At 44.4% G+C, this 26,132-nt stretch overlaps 1 protein-coding gene across 8 annotated transcripts in view; it reads left to right on the forward strand.

The window, feature by feature from the left end:
- Positions 1–26,132, forward strand: part of plekha7a (pleckstrin homology domain containing, family A member 7a) — an 84,122-nt gene that overhangs the window by 23,612 nt on the left and 34,378 nt on the right. For 6 of the 8 annotated variants that reach the window (XM_072694774.1, XM_072694776.1, XM_072694775.1 and 3 more), the window contains 2 exons: positions 13,299–13,382; positions 25,669–25,780. In XM_072694774.1, coding sequence (XP_072550875.1) covers positions 13,299–13,382; positions 25,669–25,780 — 196 coding nt within the window. Of the gene's footprint in view, positions 1–2,793; positions 2,872–12,327; positions 13,170–13,298; positions 13,383–25,668; positions 25,781–26,132 lie in introns of those variants that run through there. The other 2 variants (XM_072694779.1, XM_072694782.1) reach the window with 2 other exon arrangements.

A 26,132-nucleotide genomic window follows, 5' to 3' on the forward strand; every position in this document is an offset into this window, starting at 1 on the left:
TGTTCGGTCGTGTGGAGCACGCCCAGATAACTGACTGATAAGGTATTGAGTGCTCATGCTGTCACAGGTGTGCTGAACTACAGCTGAGCAGTTCCCCCTCATTCAGTCTGCTGTGTGAGCGCGGATTCTGTGTCCCCCCCAGTGCACTTTCATTTCAGAGACCCTGTGTTCAGCACGTCACACTCTCAGCTTTACTAACTCAACACTGTGTGAGCTATACTTTCTAAAACTCGACTGTAGAAGATGTTCAGCCTCCAGTACTTCCCTTAACCCCGTAACACTGCAGGGCTGATCACACACAGAGGCTACAGGCACTTCTGCACACACTGGTGGGCTGTTCTCTGGGAATGGAAGTTTGTAGTAACACTTTCGGCCCACCGGCGGACCGCTGGCTTCTTAAGGGCTTAAAGCAGCAGTCCTTGGTGTTTTGGTGTAAACTGAAAGCAGTAGTGTTCCTGAGTGAGAGGTGGAGATACAGGGTTGTAATAAGAGATAGCACTGTGCTGCACCACCGCCCTGCAAAGTCCATACAGTCCTTCTACAAGCAGAGCGGTCTGGTAGGCACGCTCCAGACACGCCGAATTACAGCTGGAGAGAGCTGGCAAGCTGACCGAGAGCACGGCCGAGTCCTACGACCAGGATAATCACTGGCTAGGCTTCTGTAAGGGATGAGACCTCGGAGCTCTATGAGCTGAAAGGGTTAAAGGTCACGCTGAGTTGCTCTGTCATGCTGAGATAGGTCAGATATTGGTGTTTTTATGACTAGCGAGTAAAACAGGCAGCCAGGCTATCACTGCTGTAGATGGTGGGTACCTGCACAACTTAGCCGGTTAGCTTGCTAAGGCTGTTTGTAGCCTCTGAGCTAGTCACTATTCTCCGAGGATAACTTCCAGTGCTGTCCTCGCTGTCGTTTTGTAAAGACGTCCTATATGACCACCTGAACAGACACCTGACTGAGGGGATTCTCAGTAGAGCTACTGGACTCTAGCGGCTATCCGCTAACCGGAGGTACTCTATAGCCAGTGTTCGGTCTGCTGCTCAGTGAACGCCACTGTTCATTTCCGTATCGCTGCGACTCAGAGAAAGCCTTCAGACTCCATTTCCCCCATTTTGTTCACTACACTGACCATATTTCATCATCTCGAATAAAACTAGTATGACTTAAAGTAGCTGAATGCATTTATTAGAACGGGTGACTACAAACTTCTGGACACATAGTGTTGCTGGGTAAATGTGAGGGTCAGTGTGTGTGTAAATGGGGCTCTGATGCCAGACCAGGCCGCTCTGCCTGTTTAATTACAGGGGAAATGCTGCTGCTTCATTAATTCTCAAGGTGAGCTAATGGAATGAACTGAAAGCTGGTGTAGATGTGAGAAACACCAGCCTGCTCCTGAAAGAGGATCTCCTCAGTAATGTTTCTGCTGGTTCCTGTCAGTGCTGATGTGAAGGAAGGCTTCCAGGGTGGTTTAGTTCCAGGCTACTGCTCTCAGCAGGAAGGCCTGTGTGATGCTGGATGGCCTCTGGGGGACCTGTCTGTCTTGAATTCCAATAAACATCGTGTGTGTGTGTGTATGTGTGTGTGTGTGAGAGAGAGAGAGAGAGAGTTGTCAGCTGGGAAGAAAGTTGGTGGGTTGATTGTATGCCTGCCTGTGAGTTAGTGTAAATATTTGTGCTCCATCGAAAGCATCGGCTGGTGCTTTACAGTAAAGGGTTCGAGCACAGCAGGGAAAGTGAGAACGCAGACCTGACTCATCACACCGTGTCTGTGGTGCCCATTCTGCTCTGACATACAACACAGTTCAGCTCGTTGAGGATTAGCATGGGGTAACCCGGCCCATGGGTCTTAATGAGTGAGCATTTCTTCTTTTCTCATTCTGCATCTTCTCTCCTTCACCCTCGCCACACAGCTTCAGACAGATCAGCCATAACATCAGCACCAGGTCAAGTGAAAAACATTGATGATCTTCATCTACAGTGTCTCCTGTCTGTCAGGGGGTGGATCTACATATCAGTCAGTGAGTGAACAGTCAAGAGCATCAGAACAGAACATCTCCAGAACATCAGGCAGGTCTTGTAGGGTGTTTCTGGTATGCAGTGGTCAGCACCTACCAAAAGTGCTGCAAGGAAGGACAACCGGAGAATTAAAACCGGACATTAGTCTTGGTGCCAGAGACCACAGCAGGACACCTTCAGAGGTTATGTGGAGAGTATGCCTCAAATGGTCAGATCCGCTGAGGCGGAGTATTAGGGAGGTGGTATTAATGTTATGGCTGATTGGTGTATAAATCAAGAGGGTAAAGCTGAGACGTTCACATCTGCATACAGGTTCTGATCCATGAACTGTGTTTCAGTTTGATGGGCTGTGCTATTCACAAGGAGCGGCTTTCCCCGGAAACCAATCTGCTCCTGCAAGTTGAGCATGAACCAATTTGATCCCAGCGTGGAGACAGAGACTGAGAGCGCGCTGCTTAGAGCAGAGCGATGGACAAAAAAAAGGGAAGTGCGGTGTCTCGTCTGAGCTGGAGCCCCACTCGTAATTTGCAGCCTGACGTGTTTTCTGATTTATCCAGAGCTCTCAGAAGATTGAGAGGATCAAAGATCACGGAGGGGATGATCCAGATGTGAACGCCTGATTGGTGTGAGCCGGGGAAATGGTAAATGAAATTCAGACTCTGCTCTCCTGTCCCCCTCCATCTGTCTGCTGGATGATCAGGGGCAGAAACGCTGGTTTCATAGCGTCCACCTGTTCAGTGGGTAAAGGACTCGACTTTGGTTCGGAGGAAGCAGATATCATAGCCTAGTGTCTTTGGCCGCTGGGTTTAGCATGCTGAGCATCTGTCTGTGGAGCTGCTTTGGACCGGGTCATGTAAGGTGAGGCTTTATACAGTGGTGACACCCCCTCCCCTCCCCTCCCGCCTTTCTCTGGGTGAAGTTTAAGTCGGTGTGATGTACTGTGACTGTCTGACTGCGGCTCGTCGTGGTGCTCTGAGGAAGTGGACGGTGTGAATGTCCTAATGTTAGCTAGGTAAATCTACCTGTCTCTCTGCCCCCCCGGTCTCTGTGCTCAGGGTGAGGGCATTCTGCAGCGGCAGTGGCAGTAATTCTGCAGCGTTGGGCTGCACTGAACGGCTGGAATTTATAGAAATACTGTAAATCTCAATTTTCTAGGCTTTTCAGCCCGTCTGTAAACTTTCCATTTGCCATTTAAATGTCTCTCCCCAACCTGGGACCTGGTCTGCAGCCAAGCTCATGCTGTGTGTGTGTGTGTGTGTGTGTGTGTGTGTGTGTGTGTGTGTGTGTGTGTGTGTGTTGGTCTTCAGCATCATGATTAATTCATACAGGCCCTTTATGAAGACTCTAGGTAATGCAGCATTCCTTGTTGGCAGATCCATCATAATCTCCAGTAGCAGTCCCACAAACCCTAAAACCTTTCTAAGGACCTGGAGGCCACAGCGTCTGAACCACTACAACGAACAGAGCTTTAAGGATTGATCCAGGCTCTGGATGGAATCTAGGGATTAGCAAAGTGAGCACCACCTGCCTCGGTGAAATGATGTCTAAATATAGCTTTGGAATGAGGCTGAGGTGTGCGAGGACATGGCCAGAGATGCAAGGAGTATTGTGTCTCATCATCCTCCAGAATGGTTTGGGGATCTGTGCCTGGTTGAGGCCACAGTGTTCTTTAGTGCTTCAGAATTTTAGTTCTGCACTTCTAAGCCCGTCTCTTCTCCGGTTCAATGGCTCTTCATCTGTCTTTCAGTTTATACACAGGATCTGTTTTCTGTGAGTTTGGACGATGGCATCAGCATATGGTGATTAGCATGGACCACGCCTGTGGAGCTGGAGTTCTGGGCGGATAGAGGTGGATGCACCTGTAGATATATATAGAAATGGGCATGAGTTAGGGGGCGTGGTCAAAGTTATGTTTTAACTATACTTAGGGATGAGAGATAAAAATGAGAGATATGGCTAAGAGGGAGTAGAAGAGGGGGTGGAGAATTGCCAGGACTTGTCATAGACACACGTGAACAAGGTAGAGATGGAGTTTATTGGATGTCAGATTAGGGATGAGGGGCTGCAGACATGTTCCTCCTCCCGAAATGTAGTTATTCCATAACTCTACTTTGTCAAATGCCATTTCTGTACCTTGTGAAAGGACGGCCTACAGAGTACACTGATACAGAAAACACAAAAACAGGATTTTTGATGATTATTTTATGACTTGATGATCTGCTGGATCTAACTGTGCAGGTCTACCAGTGTTCAGCCCTGTGTTCTAAATGTGGACGGCAGTTTTCCATTAATCACTGAAATAACGGTGTACAGATTAGTGTGTGTGCACACCTGCATGTCTCGTCCATCTGTACTTTCCACTGAAGTGTAGTGCATCGCGGCACGCGCAGTGACCTTGTAAGTGTAGCCAGAAACGTATTTTTAGCTGCGAGTCGTCTTGTTCTCATTCAGAGCTGATGCGTTACACACTGGTGAGTCATTATAAGACAGGAGGTGTTTCCTATGGAAGCAGGGCTGCACAAGATTGGAAAGAACTGACATTGCAATATTATTTAGATATTTTCCATGTAGATACACTACATGGATCTAAAATCTAAAAACCAAGGGTATTAAAAAGTTGATCCTGCTTTTGTTGGAGTAACTGTCTCTACTGTCCAGAGAAGAAGCTTTTAATGACAAGATCATCAGGATGTTGGATGATGATCACCCCAACTCATCCCCAACTCAGAATCAGAATCAGAAATAGTTTATTGATCCCAGGAGGAAAATTACAAGTCAAGTCAAGTCGTTACAAGTTGTTACAGTTGCAACCGTTGGTGTAAGAATAAACAATCTGTAACATAAAATATAAAACAAAAAGGGAACAAATAAAAAACAAAAAGATTCCAGGTTCCACTGGAAGGTTCCACTGTTCCACAGCTCAGAGTTGTCTTATGTGACATTGCCTGTCCTGTGATGTGATTATTGTGATGGTGATTCTGAAACGATATATTGTTCAGCTATTTAAATCCCAGGTATCATGTCCCGGAGGTCAAATCCTGAGCCATGTCGCTTTGCCATAAGTGGCTGGAGTCAGAGATAATAATTGGCTTGGTGCCATCTATTGGGTGGATAGATGGCGTTCTCTCCTCTCATCACTCTTAAAGTGATGTTGGTCGGCACAGGCATCTGATATCTCGGTGGAGCCGAGGACCCGACAGTCCTTACCCTCCTAGTGTCTGGATGCTAGTGCTAGGGGGACGGGTGGGTTAATTGTCAGAACCAATAATCATGTGTCAGATAAACATGTGTCAGATGTCTTGGACTGTCGCCATAAACATTGTTATAGGTGTAATGATGAGCAGTTAATGTTATTGGGAGGTGCATCAGGACCTTCTCATAGGTGATTTTTATGTAGCTCAGTAGAGCCTGCAGGAAAAAGAGTTGGATGTAAAACAGCTGGTAGTGTTGGATCCTAATGACTGTAAAATCTGAGCTCCAGTGCATCATGCTCCACTACCATGCTCTAATCATCAGATCCTGAGTAGCCAAAGAGTGGTGTGTTTCCACCAGAATGGCCAAACACCTGGATTATGTTGTGATTGTGTTTGACCTCAGTGCTGTATTTTCTGAATAAGGTACAGCAGTGATCTGTGACCCCACGCTTTCAGAGCCGCTGCAGCTTTCAGCCATGCTTCTACTTCAGCTACCCCTTCACCCCTACACAAACACACCCCCACATACATTCACAGCTCACAGAGTGCAGTACAACCCTGAGCTAACCTAATATCCCCCTCCTCTGTGCATATGTGTGTGTGTGAGTCATATATGCAGCAGATTGAATCAGGAGGGAACAATGGATTTGGCAGAACAAACGGTCAGCTGGAAGAGGCTTAGATCAAAGGACCACACTACCTGCTTCCTGTCCCTCTGTCCCTGTGGCTAGAGGGTCTTCTGCGTCCTCTGTAAGCCTGCGTCTACTCCACACAGGAAGAAAGTGCTGCCACTGGGCTTCAGACAGAAGCTATTTTAGGCCAACTCCCTGTTTTCTTGTGGCCCCAGTGGTGCTGAACAGCTGTGTGCTTTATCAAACCCAGAGCCACAAGCTGTATTACGTACTCACTACAGCTACACTGATTAGCCAGAACATTAATACCACCTGCCTGGGACCTCCATGAGCATCAGCGAGCCTTAGGTGCCCATGATGCTGAATAACTGATTGTCCTTAATTGGAGCCACTGCATACTGGGAACACCCCACAAGATCTGCCCGATGTTTTGGAGATGCTCTGAGTAGAGCTGGGCAATATGATGATATTTTATTGTATTGTGATGAATTTTGTTATCGTGATGACAATAAGTGTTTTGTAATAAGTATTTGTTAGCATATGGAGGAGACTGTTGTGCTTGGTTTCATTGCATTTCATTTGTGCTTGGTTTCAGCTGCAGGAGTCATTACTAACAGTTTGATTAGACAGGTTAATTAGATGAAGAGCAGCAGATGTTGAGTATAAATCACTGTATTCAGTACAGGAGAGGATCTGAATAGTAGTTAAGAATCTGTTGATACTGATGTTTTCAGTGTGTGATTAGATATATCGTGATATATATTGTATCGCAAAAAAAGTCTTTAAATATCGTGATATAGTATTTTTTTTACCATATCGACCAACCATAGTTCTAAACCAGTTGTCTAGAACATCACAGTTTGGTTCTTGTCAATGTCTCAGATTCTCACGCTTGTCCATTTTTCACCTTCATCACCTTCAAGTTTACTCACTGTCTAATAGATCCACAGCTTAAAAGAAGACACTGCTTTCCCTGTTGCAACTATGTCAGTGGTTCTGATGTTATGGCTTTTTTTATGGTTTTTATTATCATTTCAACTACATACAGAGTACACAGTGAAATGAAACAACGTTTCTCCAGGACCATGGTGCAACATAGACACAGTGCATACAGAACACAAGTGCAACACAATACAAGTGCAAGTATTAGCTTTACAGGGTGGCACACTGATGTCTGTAGAGGTCAGGAACCTGGTTGAAAACCTGGTTGAAATTGGGAAGGAAAATTGGTTAAAAAAAGAAAAGAAAAATACTGGTCAACTGCAGCTTATGCTAACCGGCTAACACATGAGGTGACTGATAGATTACAGAAGACCCATCAGACTGCAGATACACTTGACCATCACTAAATGGCAGCAAATCACTACAGGCCCTGTTGTGTTTATGGGTTTATAGGTTTATAATTTTTCCTATCAAGGCTGTAAATTTTGTAGTGGGCAGCACCTCATATCAGGGTAAAATGCTAACAGCCCCTCAGACATGGGCGTTTAATGCATACTCTGGTCAAACAGAAGGGGAGGATCGTTCCAGTGTTGTTGTGATCACACTACTTGATCACTGAGGTGCTGCTTGTTGAATCTTCCCTAATGCTCCTTTAATAGAATTAAATGAAATTAATTTATTACAATTTCTTGCCTTTCTGGGAACAGTCTACTTATATTACTCAATTTATCTATAATGTCACACACCAGATGTCCCTGAAACTTCATTACATCACCACCATGGCAACATGTACACACACAGAGCACCCCTGAGAATTGGCCAGAAGGCAGTTCACCTCCGGCACTGCCCAAGGCAACTTTGCTGACCTCCACCGCAATAATGACTGATTATGTTTGACATTTCAGCAGGTTTTCTGCAGCGCTGCTTGATCTGCAGCGTGTCTTTAGCTTTACAGGGGGGCACATGAAGCTGATGTTGAAGAGTTATCTGGGGACTTGTCTTATTTGTTTGCCATCTAAAGAGAGAAATTTCAGATTATTCTTCTTACCCCAACAATAATTAAACAGCTCACATGTTTGGTGTCAGGAGTTTAGGGTATGGGATTAGAAATCGCAGGATAAAGGACAGGAGTGGCTTTTCCGTTTATTCACCACTGTCACACCAAAAAAAAAGCCCATTAACTCCAAACTCTTGGCCCTAATGAATTCTTAATGAAGACTTAATGACATGGAGCAGGTGTTCACTGAGGTGATGATACAGGCTAGAGAAAGCAGGGTTACCCATGATCTCTCCATCACTCTCTCAACAGCATCTCACACAAAGTGAAACCTCTAGCTGCACAAATCAGGACAGGGTTACAAACCACTGATCTGTGCAAAGAAGACACGGATAGTTCACACTGCTGCTGCTAATGATCCCTCTGAGTGAGATGTGAGGAGCAGTTTGTCTGAACATGGTGTAACTCCTCACTCTAACGCAGAGGGCCTGACGTTGGCCTGTCTCTCCCAGGCTCTTCCCCAGATTAGTGAAGGTACTGAAGCCCTTCCTTGCTTGGACATGACCCCCTCTCTTCTTTTCAGTGGTTATGATGAAGACTTTTGGCTTTTGGTTATTTTTAGCTCTGTGACTGGAGGAATGCTGGACCTCTGCAATTCACCAGAACCTCACATCACGTTAGTCACAGTGAACTGGATGAGACTCAGGACTGAGGCCAGTTTTTCATGTTATCCCAAGAACTCTGTCCTGCTCTGCTGTTTTACATCTGGGATGAAAGCTGTTGAGCCAAAAAGGTGTTAATGATTAATTACCCAACCTTTTACTGGAGGATAGCGATGACAGCCAACCCCCCCCCCTCCCGTATGGGCAAAAGTATTGGGACACCTCCTCATTCATTTATTCTTCTGAAATCAAGGGAATTAAAAAAATTGATCCTGCTTCTGTTGGAGTAACTGTCTCTACTGTCCAGAGAAGAAGACTATCTACTAGATTTTGCAGGAAGAGCATTGCTGTGAGGATTTGATTGCATTCAGCACCTAGAGATTTAGTGGGGTCAGGATGTTGGATGATGATCACCACCTCATCCCAAAAGTACTGGATAGAGCTCTACCATTATTCTAGAGAACGCTCAATGCCCATGCCTGCTCCAGAGAGTCCTATTCTATTGGCAGTGCTTCTCTACAGGGGCTAGACAAGCTGTGTGTGTGTGTTTGCACACATCTGTGTCAGCAATGGGAAAGCGGAATGCACTAATAGAAGGGGTGTCCACAAACATTAGGACACATGGTGTATAATTAGTCATTCAGCTGCTTGTGCACTTCAGCCAGTGTGGTAATGATAGTAAAGTCTTAACAAACTAAGAACTTGGCTCTTTTTAAAGAAGGGGGCACAGTGTCGGTTCTCTGATTAAAATCTATAATCTGTTGCTGTAAATGAGTTTTCCACCCTGTAGAGAGTCATAGTCTGATCAAGGTCAAAAAAAGAAAAGTACTCTCCGGTCGTACTCCTTTAGTAGAAATCCCCCCCGTTTTAGAGAAGCTTGGCTGCAGCAGTGCGTGACCTCCCCTGCATTAGTCCTGAAGCTGAAGCTGAAGCTGAAGCATAATGAAGCAGAATCTCTCCGTCTCGCCCGCTTTACTCCCAGACACTCACCCAGCCATGGCCTGACTGCTTACAGTGCTGAAGCCAGTGTGTCGTATTGTACTCCCTTCGTATTCTGTATCGGACCTGACGTTAACCGTGCAGCCCTACTCTGGACTGCAGCTAACCCTATCCTGAATGTAGGGGTGTATGGTTTATGGAGTCAGGATGGAATATGAGACTGGAATGGTCATGGTGTGACCCTGGCAGGCTGGAATACTTGCATACAGAGACATGTGGGCAGATCTTAACTTTAGGGAGCTGGTCTCTCTGTGTGGCATATTAAATAGAGCACTGCTGTTCTGCTCTATGCTAATGTGGGATCTGCGGTGTATTTTTGGACCTGAAAAGTGAGGCAGACTTTCCCTCAGTATCCTGCTGGTTTCAGGAGGAGAGCCGGTGGAGTGGACGTACTGTCAGATCAGGCTGAGAGAGTTCACGCACTGGAATAAACACTATATGGCCAAAAGCCTCTACTGTCCAGGGAAGAAGACTTTCTACTTCTAGGATTTTTTTGAGCATTGCTGTGAGAATTTGATTGCATTTAGCGACAAGAGTGTTTAGTGAGGTCAGGATTTTGAATGATCACCACCCCACCTCATCATCCCCAACTCATCCCAAAAGTACTGGATGGAGCTCCTCCACCATCATTCCAGAGAACACAGTTCTTCCACTGCTCCACAGCTCCTCAATGCTGGGGGGCTTTATACCCCTCTAGCCCATGCCTGGCTTTAGACAACATGGAGCCAATAGGGTCATGATGTTGATGAAGACAAGCTGTGTGTGTGCATTTGCACATCTGTGTCAGCAATGGGTTCAGCTTTAAGTAGCTGACTGCTTTCATTAGAAGGGGTGTCCATAAATATGTGGCTGTATAGTGCACCTAAGAATGTGCTGGGCTGGGCCTTTACTGGCTCTGTTTAGGGAATATTTCTCAGCTACACCTGTTGTGATCCACCTTTACTGGTAGGGTTTGGGTTTGGGAGTAATCAGGTGAGGGAAACTGAAGAGACGGTTGGTGAGTGAGTGTGTGATCTGTGAATGTAGTGTAGTGCCAAGTGTTCATTTTTTCACCAGACTGGGTGATTACACAGCGCAGTCTTATTCATATATGAAACACACTTTATTGTTTATGAGGAACCTTGAGTTAAACTGTTCTGTTCTGATGAGCTTTAACTCATGAATGATTAATACTGCATCAAGAGAGTCAGGAGGCCTTCAGATACGTGTTTCCGCTCACGGACAGGAAGAATACGAGCTACAGGCTTGCAGTAAACTACTGACTGTCTTTTTTATATTTATACATGCTTACCATCTTAAACATGCCCTGATTATACATTCAGAGCCGTAATGGCACTCGTTCTCGTTTGCATGTTTAATGAAAAAACAACCTTTTAAAATGATTGAACAGTTGAGTACAAACAATATTATGGAGTGTGGAGCACATCTGAGGCCGTGTGGCCAGTCTAAGCTTTTCTCACAGTAGTCACCGACACAGAACACCATCTCCACTGCTGGCATTTCACCCCTCTACCAAAGCCAGACAGCAAGGCAAGGCAGCTGCCCACAGACACAGGCAGTTCAGAGAGAGTCCGAGTCTAAACCACGAGGAGACAGGTAAACAGAGTCGCCCTCTCTCTTCTGAGGAGGCAGGTTGAGCGCCGGGTCGAGGAGAAGGGTCAAGGTCATGTTTAGACTCAGTGGAGAGGGTTGAGTTTGAGGGACTGGCAGTGGGAGGTTTCTGGCGCTGGTCAGGTGTTTTGGACAGTACTGCAGTGCTGGTGTTCAGTGTTCTTCAGTTCTGACAATGTGTGTGTGTTCACTGAGGTCATATTGTGAGGCAGGTTCTGTGGGTATAGAGGGGTGGATGTACCCTCAGTGAGGTGGGCTTAGGCTGTGATTAGTAGCTGTATTGGGGTCTGTTTGCTGGGGTAAGAGGTTCTGCAGGTATGTGGTTTTGGAGAGCTCTCTGCTTGTTTTGTTGGACTGCTGTTCTGTGCTGGTCTGTGTTTCCTGCTGAAGAGAAGATGGAGTCCTGGGCTTCTAGGTCTCTAATGACTTAGCTGATTAGAGGAAGTGTCTCCTGAAGAATGTGTGTGGGTTTCTCTGATTTGCTGGTGATCACTTATTGCACAATGAGTCCCTGAGCCAGCCGCAGACTGTGGGATTCAGAGCTGATTGTGTAATCAGTGGCTGAGATTCGTAGGAAAATATCACAGGGTTCTCGGTCAGTGACGTGAATAGAAATAGCCTCGCTCCTGTGAGGCGGCTCTTCACCTCCTCTCCTCTGCTGCATTTCAAACACGGCCCGCCTGCAGAACTTTAAATAGATGTGACCTTTGGACTCCAGCACTCACACGACAAATAGACGCTCTGAGACCGTGCATTTCGGATCCCCGCTATAACATGCCTGCTGTCCAGGTCAAGCGACGTGCAGACCAGTGTTTTACTCAGAGAGTGGAGGATCTTGTGTGGCTCTAAGGCCAACTCTACCCGTTCAGCTGACAGGTGGTGTATCGTCACTGTCTCTGTCTCCTCAGGAGTGAATTACTGAGGGTATCTCTCTAGTTGCCAGGCTTGTGTAAAGGGTTAACATTCAGATGTAGTGGATTTTTCCAGCCACTTCAGACGTTTGAGCAGGAAGTGCTTGTATAATTATTACACTGAAATGTGTAGAGGGTACCAGCTGGCTTTAAAGCAAACTTACAGTGACGAATTCTTCTTCTTCTTGTTCTTCTTCTTCTTCTTATTATTATTATTATTTTTATCCTCTGAAGTGGTAGAAAGTTAGCCATTGTAAGCACTGGATTCATCAGTAATGAAGGAATGAATAAAGTGTGTGTCATTTAATTTATGAATAGGAAATAAAAGGATTTATCAGCATTTTCCAAAATAAAATATGCAAACTAATAAAAATTGGTAAGTGATACTTTAGGGATGCACATTAAATCATTTCGGCATTATCATCACAATGTGCACTTGTGCAGGATGTTAAAACAATTTTGCTGTTTGATACAAAAGGAAAATTCACACTGTTCTCATTTTCCATGCCAGATCTACCAGATCCAGATTATATCTGATCCAGATTATATCTGACAAGTGTCGTTCATTTCATTCCAATCTTGGACACACAGAGTGAAATATTCAGGACATGTTGGGTCATTGCCATCTGGTGAAAATGTGATTTTTAATATCACAATCTATATAACAAAATAGCTCTGTGAGCAGCGCTGTGGAGCACACTCACCAACACTGACCTCCACCAGCGAAGGCGAGGCCCGTTATCAGTGGTCTGTGGATATGGCAAGACTAAGGAACTCCACTGTTGGTCTGGACAGGGTCGTCTGTTTTAAGCTTTATTCAGAATTATCTCCTGATTGCATACGGCTTCACACTCTCTGTGTGAGATGATGTATGGTTGCTGTGTATTCTCATTAAATGGACATCTCATATTTTAATATGGCTATGCTAATGCTAACTACATGAATGAATGATCTATTATATTATTTTAAATTATCTGTTACTGGAGGTCTGTTGGCCTTGTAGTACTGCAGGTCTGCAACTGACCTGCAGCCCAGATTCTAAAACCCAATGGCTTAAAGTTTTGTGGGGTCTGGGAAGTTGACTGGAGACGTGTGAAATGTCTGAAGCAGACGTGTTTGTGAGAATTCAGGAAAGTCAACGCAGCAAGAGGTTTGACTGGAATCAGTGCTACTCTGGATAAGCTCTTCTCAGAAAGACCCTTAACTTTGTAAGCCATGGGCAATGACATCACTTCCTGTCGTTTCAGCTAGATGTTCTATGTGTGTGCATGTGTGTAGTAAATGTGTGTGACCCAGTGTGTTAATGCTGTGCTGCTGTGTTTTTCTCTGGCCCTCAGCCATAACCAGAGGACGACGGCATTCAGACATCCAGTGACAGGCCAGCTCTCTCCAGAGAACGGCGAGTTCAGACTGCAGGAGCAGTGAGTGCCTCTCTTCCTGTTCTTTTTTCAGCCATGTCCTGCGGAAATGCCCGCCCACTCGCTTCTTACTGCCTCTGTTTGAGTGTGCATACAGTGGGTTCCGGTTCTCCGGTTCTCCCGCTGGTAAAACAGCGTTTCAGTGATTTTCAGTTTCCACTTACAGATCTACTTGCTTGCAATAGCATTTTAGAATTTTTACAGCCGTGGTCAGAAGTTTGCATGCACTCAATATGGACATAATTATCACTACTGTTTACCTGGTTGCAGAATCAGTGCACAACGTACTTCTTAAAATATATATATGATTTGGTAATTTGATTTAGCACAGGTTTGACTTTATTTGGGGTTTTCTGAGATATCCATACTCACACTCAGAGGATTCATTTAGTGCTGCTGAAACTTCCAAACTGTCTTTTTACTTCAAGGTCAAGACCTCTTAACGTCCTGTTAGTAATAACTGACTACAGCTGGTAGCTTCTCTGTGCCCTCATTATATTACAATAAACAGTACAATGGGAAAGCCCAAGGAGGATGATGATAGATTTGCACAGGTCAGGAATGCCTCTTAGACGTTTCTAAACTACTGCAAATTCCAACATCAGCAGTTTAAAACGGCTCCAAACTGTCACCCTTAGCTGAGAGGACACTGGAATGGATAGTTAGGGCCCAACCACCAAGCAGTACATTGCTCAAAGTGGATGGAGTAATGACCATAAGACATCAGACTATCAGCTAAACAGTTGGATGTTCCAGCAGGACAGAGGTGGTGTAGGATGGATAAAGCAGGATAACATTAAGCTTTGAGAATGGTCTTCCCAAAGTCCTGACCTCAACATGAATCTGAAAATCCATGTCTGTGACTAAACACACTTCTGTAATTGAACTTTACAAATTCTTTTAAGGAGAGTCAAACTGTCCAGCTGGAATTCTGTCAGAAGCTTGCTGATGCTACCAAAAGACTCTGGTCAGGATGCAGCTTCCTAACAATCACGTTAGCAAATATCAGGTGTATGTGTCTGTGTTTCAGTTATTGGTTTGTTTCTATTAAAAGATGTATGTTGTAACTCATTCTGCCCCAGAAGTTGTTCAAAGAACAAAAAATCACTGAAACCTTAAAATTGCCATCATCTTCATGTGCAGAAACTTCAGACCACACCTGTACTTTTCATACATTTCATATCTTTAGTTTAGTTTAGACTGCACATGCAGTGTCAGGATTATTAGAATTTAGATGTGATCTTTTGCATATCATTTACAGACTATTTTTTTGTTTTATATTAAATTAAATTGAATTAGTATATAGTATATATGTATATATATATATATATATATATATATATATATATATGTATATATAGTATGTATATCTATATGTATATATAGTATAGTATATATTTTATTTATGAAATGACAAGGATCCTGCAAAAGGTTTTTTGGGGGTAATTCCAAAAGCCAAGGATCACTGGTTGGAGTCCCGGGTCATGCTGCTTGCCATCAGCAGCCGTGGTCACAGTGAGCACAACTGGCCTTGCTCTCTCAGGGGTGGACTGATGGCACTTCCTCCCCACAGCACTCCTAGAGTGATACAGGTCAGCACAGGCGTCTGTTAGCTGCTGTATCGAAGCTGAGCTGGATACCTAGTGATGCTGCATCAGTGGCAGCTGACTTCACATGGGGGCATGTCTAGAGAAAGAGGGAGGTCACATGAACAGAGTTTGGGAAAAAAACTTATAAAAAAAGGTGAGGGATATAAATGAGATATATTTAACGGGGAATGATTACTAACATTATAAATCATACATAAGTTTATATAAGTTAATATTATTATTATATTATATTTATTGGCCACTTACAGCTGTCTGGCTTCAGCTGATAGCCAGTTTACCACTGCCTCTGCTGTGCATTAATGCATTTCAGGGAATTGCTGTGACATTATGGAGCTTGTTGGTGCTCTGACTTCTCAGAGCTGTTGGCAGAGTTCCAGCTGGATGGTTATAGTTTGTCCGAGGATCCTGTTTCATACATGGCAGTCTGCGTGTTAGACACGTCTTGCTCTCTGGTATCTGTATCTGATTTATCACTCAGAGTCTCATAAAGAGCAGCTCAAACTGTACGTGCAGTCGAGAAAAGAAGGCCCTGCCCTCGATTCCAGCGCTCCCCTGTGCCATGCCCTCCAAACCCCACACGCACTTGGTGGCAGCAGGCTGCTAAAATATGACCTCAGACTCCTCCAGTGTTCTTATACAGAGGGACGCATCTCCTCCGTTCACACTCAGGCTTGATTTCTCTTTGTCCTCTAAGCCTCAGTTCTGCTCTGAATAGACGGCCTGAAAGAGAATTCACCAGCTTAATGTGATCAGCTGAGTGTTTGAACTGCAGAGCTTCTTCTCGGCTTGTGTGAGATCTGGAGCGCCGTGCCTTTTCCTTTGTCCTTTGAGTATGATAATCTCCAAGTAATGTCTCTTTAAAGTGATGTTTCTGGGGCATCTTTTGCTGTCATTCATCAAAGGGACCACCTCTGAGAATAAGATGCTATCATGTCTCCAAGCGCAACAGATTCCTGAGACTGAGAGATCTGTGCAAAACACATTGGTTGTTCATTACAATCGACGTAGAGGCATAATTGACGTACACTTAGGAGTCTTACAACTCATCAGAGCTTATGTTAGATATACGATAAACACGCCAGATTCCCTTTGCCGTGTACAAACACTTTAAGAACAAAAGTATTGGGACAGCTGCTCATTCAGTGTTTCCTCTCAAATTAAGGGGATTAAAGAGCTGATCCTGCTTCTGTTGGAGTAACTGTCTCTACTGTCCAGAGAAGAAGACTTTCTACTAGATTATGGAGCAGCATTGCTGTGAGGATTTGATTGCATTCAGTGAGAGCATTCTCAGTGAGGTCAGGATGTTGGATGATGATCACCACCCCACCTCATCATCCCCAACTCCCTGGATGGAGCCTCACCATCATTCCAGAGAACACAGTTCTTCCACTGCTCCACAGCTCAATGCTGGGGGGCTTTATACCCCTCTAGCCCACGCCTGGCATTAGACAGCATGGAGCCAATAGGGTCATGATGTTTATCTGCTCCAGAGAGTCCTATTCTATTGGCAGTACTTCTTCTCTGCAGGGTCTAGACAAGCTGTGTGTGTGAATTTGCAGCAATGGGTGTTATATAAAGTAACTGAATGCATTCATTAGAAGGGGTGTCCACAAACATTTGGACACATAGTGCATATCATAATTTCCCCTTTGTTTTTCAAATCAAGCTGATATTCTCAAGCCTCTCTCTCTCTCTCTCTCTCTCTCTCTCTCTCTCTCTCCCTCTCTCTTTCTCCCCCCCCCTCTCTCTCTCTCTCTCTCTCTCTCCCTCTCTCCTTCTCCCCCCCCCCTCTCTCTCTCTCTCTCTCTCTCTCTCCCTCTCTCCTTCTCCCCCCCCTCTCTCTCTCCCTCTCTCTCTCTCTCCCTCTCTCCTTCTCCCCCCCCCTCTCTCTCTCTCTCTCTCTCTCTCTCTCCCTCTCTCCTTCTCCCCCCCCCCTCTCTCTCTCTCTCTCTCTCTCTCTCCCTCTCTCCTTCTCCCCCCCCCCTCTCTCTCTCCCTCTCTCTCTCTCTCCCTCTCTCCTTCTCCCCCCCCCCTCTCTCTCTCCCTCTCTCTCTCTCTCCCTCTCTCCTTCTCCCCCCCCTCTCTCTCTCTGGTATGTGCCTGAGAGCAGGAGGACCCTGTTCTGATGGATGTGTCTCATTAACAGATATGTGGGCTTTATAAGAGCTTTAGCTAATGTGTCATGGGCTCTCAGTGTAGCAGTGGTATCTGCTAGAAATGGCCTAACATGTGACTCAGCTCTTATCTATAAAAATAGCAGAGGCTTTTATGCAGAGGTTGTCTGGATTAGGTAAAATATTGAATATGTTTGTTGTATTTTGTCACAGTCATGTAAGCAGGGCAGCAGGCATCTGTTCTGCAGGAGCAGCACAGTGGGAAAAGCACCGGGAAAGACGCAGACTGATGTTTTAAAGTGAAAATGAGAGTAATTACAGTACCTCCACCATGGTCACCTGGCTGTGCTTCCTTTTCATCATTTGAAGCTCTTAACTTTTAATATTCAGGCCAAAAACACAGTCTGTTAGACTCGTAATGAAGGCGTCCCATCATGCAGACAGAACTGGACAGAGCACCTGACTCACGACTGAATCCTCTGTCAGCGGGCTGTGAACGGACAGGTGGTTTGGTTTAATAGTGTAGTATTCTTGGTGTCTGATCATTTTCTTCAGTAGTACTTATTTAATACAGTGGGAAATATAAAATTATATGTTTAGGAATTATGTCCATTGTTACTTCCCTATAATTGGACTTAGGAAGTTTCCTGTTTCCTTGTTATTTAATGAGAAATGAAGGAGGAGTTCTAAAGCTGATTGCAGGGGTAAATTAGCATTTGGTAGATGTTCTTTGTATAAATGGGTGTTGATGGAAGTGAAAGGCTGAAACACAAACCTACTACAGAGAGCAGAACTGTTGAGAAGTGCTTAAGAAATGGTACATAAGTGTATCACTGCTATAGTCTAGACTCAGTGCCTTCATGAATGTAAAAACAGGGTTTATCTGGGTTTAGACAGCTTCTGGTGATCAGGGCGGAGACTGTAAGAGAGGAGGCAGGTAGCCTGGAGTTTGTAATAGGTGGAGGCAGGAATGACCGGTGACAGGGTTAAGAGGGAGGACCTGGGTGATGATGGGTTGCACAGACTTGTCATGAACACGTGAACAAGTTAGAGATGGATTCTATTGGACATGAGATCAGGAAGGAGGGGCTTCAGGCATGTTGTTTCTTAACTTTACTGAGTCTGTGGAAACGGTCTTGAACTGTTAATGCTGATCATTTATAAACCCACTGATTTAAAGCCAAAAGTCTGAACATCAGTCACATCTTAATTAATTCATTTAAATCCATTACAGTGAGATTCAGAGGAAAACAAGTAAACATTACGACCAGATACTGTGTTTGTTAACAGTAACAAACAGAACAGTAAATGCTGGGAATGCAATATCCAGTTATTAAAACCACCCTGACAGATCTCCTGGTACTCTCTGTGTTGTTTTGTGGGATGACGTCTGTTTGTCAGATCTCAGTGGAGAGGAATAAATGCACTCTGTCTTAATTGCACACGACTCCAGATGTCTCGCATGTCTACAGAGAGAGTTTTGAAGAGAGCTTTTCAGATTGAAGACAGGTTCTAGCATCCACCCTGTAAATAAGTAACACACAGCAGGCTGGGAGGCTTCGGGTAATGTGGATTGTGGCTTCCGCTGTCACTGACGGCTGTCGCATGTGATCTGCACAGAGCCGTCAGCTGAAAGGGTGAGATCATCCAGACAGCAGACCAAACCACAGTTAAAGCCCCTCTCACTCATGGCAGATGCTGGTGTTGCTCATATCGGTCTACAGAGAGTAAGAGGAAACACAGGTTGTGAGATGAATTGCTACTGAGCCTCCGGGCCGGACTGTCCCCAAACCTGGGCTCTCCGGTAGCTGACAGTCGTGACACTTTGACATTCTCTTATTTCAGGAGAGAGAAGTCTTAAAACGGAGATAAGCCCCAGCTGTCATCAGTTGAGGAATCACTGTCCTGACTCTCGTCTGACTGAGCTCACCTCAGCAGTGTGGCTGTGGACAGGGACGGTCAGCGTGAGATCCCTTGTTTGACTCAGGATTGTTCATGAAATCGGAAGCAGGTGATAGCGTATGAGCCTTCTTCAGCTGCTTAGAGTGATGGTCAACTAAATGTGAACTCATGTGCTTTGCATGTCTGTACAGTCCTGTAGTATTTCTCAACCCTGGTCCTGGAGGCCTGCTGCAACTAACCGGCTCGTTAACATCCTGTTCCTGAGTTAAAGTGGGTGGGTTAAAGGAGTAAGAGCACTGAGATGTGTTGGGCAGTGGGCCTCCAGGACTGGATAAATGTCACAAGAATATAAGGGGTCAGTCTGTGCTGCTGGCTGCCAGCAGTGGGCACTGATACCCAAGTGAACTCCAATTCCCAGAATGCCTAGGGGTAATCAGTGGAAACCAGATGCACCTGGTTGTCACTGCAGTTAGGACTGTGGCAAAGAGCGCTTCTCTGTCACACCTTTGTAGAGGGGTGACCGGTATAGTACAGAGAGAGACAGACAGACAGACAGACAGACAGACAGACAGACAGAGAGAGAGAGAGAGACAGACAGAGAGACAGACAGAAAGAGAGAGAGAGAGAGAGACAGACAGACAGACAGACAGACAGAGAGAGAGACAGACAGACAGACAGAGTGTGTGTGTGTGTGTGTGTGTGTGTGTGTGAGAGAGAGAGAGAGAGAGAGAGAGACAGAGTGTGTGTGTGTGAGAGAGAGAGAGAGATATTGAAGTTGAATAAAGAAAAGAAAGAAGTTGAAGAGGAACTCAAACAAGATACGCTCTGAACTCAGTAGAAGGAGCCTATAAGCTGAACTGTCTATAGAGGGAGTCTATAAGCTGAACTGTCTATAGAAGGAGCCTATAAGCTGAACTGTCTATAGAGGGAGTCTATAAGCTGAACTGTCTATAGAAGGAGCCTATAAGCTGAACTGTCTATAGAGGGAGTCTATAAGCTGAACTGTCTATAGAAGGAGTCTATAGGCTGAACTGACTATAGAAGGAGTCTATAAGCTGAACTGTCTATAGAAGGAGTCTATAGGCTGAACTGACTATAGAAGGAGTCTATAAGCTGAACTGTCTATAGAAGGAGTCTATAGGCTGAACTGACTATAGAAGGAGTCTATAAGCTAAACTGTCTATAGAAGGAGTCTATAGGCTGAACTGACTATAGAAGGAGTCTATAAGCTGAACTGTCTATAGAAGGAGTCTATAGGCTGAACTGACTATAGAAGGAGTCTATAGGCTGAACTGTCTATAGAAGGAGTCTATAGGCTGAACTGACTATAGAAGGAGTCTATAGGCTGAACTGTCTATAGAAGGAGTCTATAAGCTGAACTGTCTATAGAAGGAGTCTATAGGCTGAACTGACTATAGAGGGAGTCTATAAGCTGAACTGTCTATAGAAGGAGCCTATAAGCTGAACTGTCTATAGAGGGAGTCTATAAGCTGAACTGTCTATAGAAGGAGCCTATAAGCTGAACTGTCTATAGAGGGAGTCTATAAGCTGAACTGTCTATAGAAGGAGTCTATAGGCTGAACTGTCTATAGAAGGAGTCTATAAGCTGAACTGTCTATAGAAGGAGTCTATAGGCTGAACTGACTATAGAAGGAGTCTATAAGCTAAACTGTCTATAGAAGGAGTCTATAGGCTGAACTGACTATAGAAGGAGTCTATAAGCTGAACTGTCTATAGAAGGAGTCTATAGGCTGAACTGACTATAGAAGGAGTCTATAAGCTGAACTGTCTATAGAAGGAGTCTATAGGCTGAACTGACTATAGAAGGAGTCTATAGGCTGAACTGTTTATAGAAGGAGTCTATAAGCTGAACTGTCTATAGAAGGAGTCTATAGGCTGAACTGACTATAGAAGGAGTCTATAAGCTAAACTGTCTATAGAAGGAGTCTATAAGCTGAACTGTCTATAGAAGGAGTCTATAGGCTGAACTGTCTATAGAAGGAGTCTATAAGCTGAACTGTCTATAGAGGGAGTCTATAAGCTGAACTGACTATAGAAGGAGTCTATAAGCTGAACTGTCTATAGAAGGAGTCTATAAGCTGAACTGTCTATAGGAGTCTATAAGCTGAACTGTCTATAGAAGGAGTCTATAAGCTGAACTGTATAGAAGGAGTCTATAGGCTGAACTGTCTATAGAGGGAGTCTATAAGCTGAACTGACTATAGAAGGAGTCTATAAGCTGAACTGTCTATAAAAGGAGTCTATAAGCTGAACTGTCTATAGAAGGAGTCTATAAGCTGAACTGTCTATAGAAGGAGTCTATAAGCTGAACTGTCTATAGAAGGAGTCTATAAGCTGAACTGACTATAGAAGGAGTCTATAAGCTGAACTGTCTATAGAAGGAGTCTATAGGCTGAACTGTCTATAGAGGGAGTCTATAAGCTGAACTGACTATAGAAGGAGTCTATAAGCTGAACTGTCTATAAAAGGAGTCTATAAGCTGAACTGTCTATAGAAGGAGTCTATAAGCTGAACTGTCTATAGAAGGAGTCTATAAGCTGAACTGTCTATAGAAGGAGTCTATAAGCTGAACTGACTATAGAAGGAGTCTATAAGCTGAACTGACTATAGAAGGAGTCTATAAGCTGAACTGTCTATAGAAGGAGTCTATAAGCTGAACTGACTATAGAAGGAGTCTATAAGCTGAACTGTATAGAAGGAGTCTATAGGCTGAACTGTCTATAGAAGGAGTCTATAAGCTGAACTGACTATAGAAGGAGTCTATAAGCTGAACTGTCTATAGAAGGAGTCTATAAGCTGAACTGACTATAGAAGGAGTCTATAAGCTGAACTGTATAGAAGGAGTCTATAGGCTGAACTGTCTATAGAAGGAGTCTATAAGCTGAACTGTATAGAAGGAGTCTATAAGCTGAACTGTCTATAGAAGGAGTCTATAAGCTGAACTGTCTATAGAAGGAGTCTATAAGCTGAACTGTCTATAGAAGGAGTCTATAGGCTAAACTGTCTATAGAAGGAGTTTATAGGCTGAACTGACTATAGAAGGAGTCTATAAGCTGAACTGTCTATAGAAGGAGTCTATAAGCTGAACTGTCTATAGAAGGAGTCTATAAGCTGAACTGTCTATAGAAGGAGTCTATAAGCTGAACTGAATATAGAAGGAGTCTATAAGCTGAACTGACTATAGAAGGAGTCTATAAGCTGAACTGTCTATAGGAGTCTATAAGCTGAACTGTCTATAGAAGGAGTCTATAAGCTGAACTGTCTATAGAAGGAGTCTATAAGCTGAACTGTCTATAGAAGGAGTCTATAAGCTGAACTGTCTATAGGAGTCTATAAGCTGAACTGTCTATAGAAGGAGTCTATAAGCTGAACTGTCTATAGAAGGAGTCTATAAGCTGAACTGACTATAGAAGGAGTCTATAAGCTGAACTGACTATAGAAGGAGTCTATAAGCTGAACTGCCAGGAGGTTAAGGTTATGTAAGGCAGGTTCTGTCTTCTGTCTCTTTCTGATGTTTTGGTTTTAAAGGCTGCATCTATGATCAGCTCCCGCTCCAGAGAGAGGCACGTTTAATTGCTTGTCTTCAGGTGTGTTGGTGCCAGCTGTGCTTTGAGCTACACCATTTTAGCGTCTCCTTTTTTTGGTTTTCCTGCTCTTTGTTTCTTTATTCCCACAGTCACAGCAGCTTCTGTTTCCATAAATATATGTATAATAGTATTACAAATATATCTAGATACCTCTAGTATAGTCTTATTATATATAGTCCCAGGTCACAGGTTTTCCTCTCAGTGCTTGGCTCTGCTCCCTGGAGAGGTACAGGGTGACTCAGGCAGTTTCTTTTTTATTTATACAACTTTGTCTTTTTTTTAGCTAGCTGTTTGATATAACCGTAATCCAAACTCCTGTTTGAGCAAACTACAGAAGTACCATCCACAATAGGGCTTAATACAAATGCTGCTAATATTGCCCTGAAATAATAACAGTAGTACATCATCATAATTGAATTAGAAGGCTATAAAACAGTTAAGATTATTTAAACCGCTTTGTCTGATTATGATTTATGCTGATGCTTAACTAAACTCATACTAAAACTAATTACACACAATCTGTAAACCGTTCATATACTGTCCATTTCTCTTACAGTTGTATTGAGCACATTGATTTCAGTTAAGGAGATGAGATTGGACGTGTAAATTTCACAGGTGTCATGTCCATTAAATTAAGACACACAAAGTGCTGACCGATTGATTCTTCTCAAAGGTGTGAACCATACCTCGATGCTACCAACTTTTAGAAGACCTTAGAAGACAGCACCCCACAGTTAGCCCAGGAAACTGTTGCTACGCTTTCTAAGAGTGGCCGTTCCGTCAGGATCACTTAAGAGCACTGGTAATCCTAAAAGAGGTGAGAAAGAACCCCAGGGGGAACAGAAGAATACCTACAGCAGACTCTACAGACTATACAAGCCTTTCATCATGAGTATCTCCACGACGAAGCCACTGCTGATCAGTAGAAACCTTGCACCCTGTCTTAAGTCTGCCCAAAACCACCTGGATCAATTCATCCCATCATGGGGCATCATGGTCGGTGCTGCTTTGCCGTCTCAGGGCCTGGACGTCTTGTGATCATTGAACAATAAATTCAGAAGGTGTATCACAAACATCTTACAGGACAATGTGAGGGCAGATGTCCATGACCTCAGGCTGAAGAGACGTTGGGAGATGCAACAAGAATAAGATCCAAAACACACAAATAAATAAATAAAAACAATAAGATTCCTGACCTTAACCCCGTCCAGATGCAGTGGCATGACCTGAAGAGGGCAGTGCATGCATGACATCCCAGATGTACCAATGGAGTGAAACACACGCACAGGGAGGAAAGGTCCAGAGTTCAGATCTTATTTGCAGCTACAGGAAGTGTTGAGTGGAGGGGACTGAGCTGCAGACATTGAGGAGCAGTTGGATCATTATGGCCAAGCAGATCTTCCTAGTTGTAGCTGTTAGGACACTCAGCTTGGTGCAGTAGTATTTCAGGATGTTTATACTGTATGTTTCAGCTGAAGGCTGCTTCAGGTTGTCCCTCAGAATGCAAAGCCTCAGTCTCAAAGCCATTTAGTGGAACCTTGTTAGGAAAAGTCTACTGGACTACGACTGCGACAGTGCTTCTGAACGAGTGTAAACACTTTGATATCTTTAAATCTGGTGTCGTTACGCTCCTTCTTCCTTAATACTGATTAGTTTTGTCTTTCTCAGAAGCTCCTATTTCCCATGCATACCAGGGGTTGTCTGTGCTGATTGTCCGGGATAATAGGGTGTAATAGAGTGTCTGGCTGTAAATTGCTTTGGCCCCTGTACATGACCTCTCAATTAAACTGAGAGATGCGGGCAGGACTGCCTGGCCTATTAGCAGTGGACGATCTGTCAGTAAGGGAGGGGCGGGGCCTTTTGTCAGACAGACAGCACGCCATTCAATATTGAAACACCTCTAACCTGAGATGCTGCCAAGGCATGCATCAGTCCCTGCCTGAGGAAGAAGCACTGCAGCTGTCCCACTGGAGTTTGAATATGAGGGTCTGTTTTTACTGTTTCTCTTCACTGCTGCTTTTCTTCCCAGAGTAAGAGTGAAGGCTTCGTTTCACTGCTGAGGAGAGTAATATAAGCTGGAGGAGAACCTCCTTTATGATTTATTCCCAGTTATAAGATCGACGTGAACTATTCCTCTTAACTACTCCTGCTCCTCTGTTGTTACTTTTAAAGCCATAAATGTACACTGCTGTGGTGTACTCTGTGGTAAATCGTGTGTGAAGTACACCGTCATTCTTTCTGTTACAGCATGTTACAGATTCCTTCTCACATTAGTTTCCTAGTAAGATCTGTATTGTGACGCAGGAATGCTTAGCATTGTTCATATGTTCTCAGTTTCAGTGTTGGGGAACGAGGTGTGTGAAATATGTGTGTGTGGGGATCCGGCGGAAAAACACCCAGCAGGCTTACCTACACTATCCAAACACATACCTACACACACTGTCTATGTCTAATGTTTGTGGACACCCCTTTAATGAATGCAATCACCTACTTTAGGTTGCACCCATTGCTGACACAGATGTGCAAATGCACACACACAGCTTGTCTAGTGCCTGTAGAGAAGAAGTACTGCCAATAGAATAGGACTCTCTGGAGCAGATCAACATCATGACCCTATTGGCTCCATGCTGCCTAATGCCAGGCATGGGCTAGAGGGGTATAAAGCCCCCCAGCATTGAGCTGTGGAGCAGTGCAAGAACTGTGTTCCCTGGAAAGATGGAGTATATCTCAGCAAACTGCCGATGAGTTGGGGACTTGGGGATAATGCTCTTGTCACTGGATACAATGAAATCCTCACAGCAATGCTGCTCCAAAATCTGGTAGAAAGTCTTTTCTTTTTCTTTTCTGGACAGTAGAGACAGTTACTCCAACAGAAGCAGGATCAGCTCTTTTTAATACCCTCGATTATAGAAGAAACTGTGAATGAGCAGGTGTCCCAATACTTTTGTCCACATTGTGTATCCACTTACCAGCAGCTACATTTCAGAAGCTCAGAGTGGACTCTAGAGCAGGGGATGTTCTCTAATCCTGTTGTCTTGGTTCTCCTGTTCTGCAGGCTGAGTGGATGCATGGTCAAGCCCCAGACAACGCTGCGGCCCAACAGCACCATCAGTGAAGCCTCCACCACAGTCACTTCTTCTACCATTGACACCACGCCTGTCTCAAAGGTTAGTGCACTTTTCTGCTGTGTGTCAGACAGGAACAGGTTACAGTCCGGGTCCCGCTCTGCTCTCCCAGATTCATGTGGCCACAGGTACTGTAGGCAAATCTTAGCACGGTCCTAATGGTGACATTCTCTGTTGTTAAGGTGCATTTGCCTTTATTCTGTGACTGAGATGGATAGGAAAGGGGGTGATGAATGACTCAGGGTAACTGTGGGTAGCTGAGTGCTCACACGTACTTGTAGTCGTATTTTTGGAACCACATGGTACCGCTCAGACAACCTGTTTAATTGAACGCCAGAGAGATCAACCCTCAGAGTGTGTGGCCTGAAATGCCCTGATGAAGCTGTATCTGGTG

This window comes from Salminus brasiliensis, chromosome 13, assembly GCF_030463535.1.
Source record: "Salminus brasiliensis chromosome 13, fSalBra1.hap2, whole genome shotgun sequence".
Classification (NCBI taxonomy): Eukaryota; Metazoa; Chordata; class Actinopteri; order Characiformes; family Bryconidae; genus Salminus; species Salminus brasiliensis.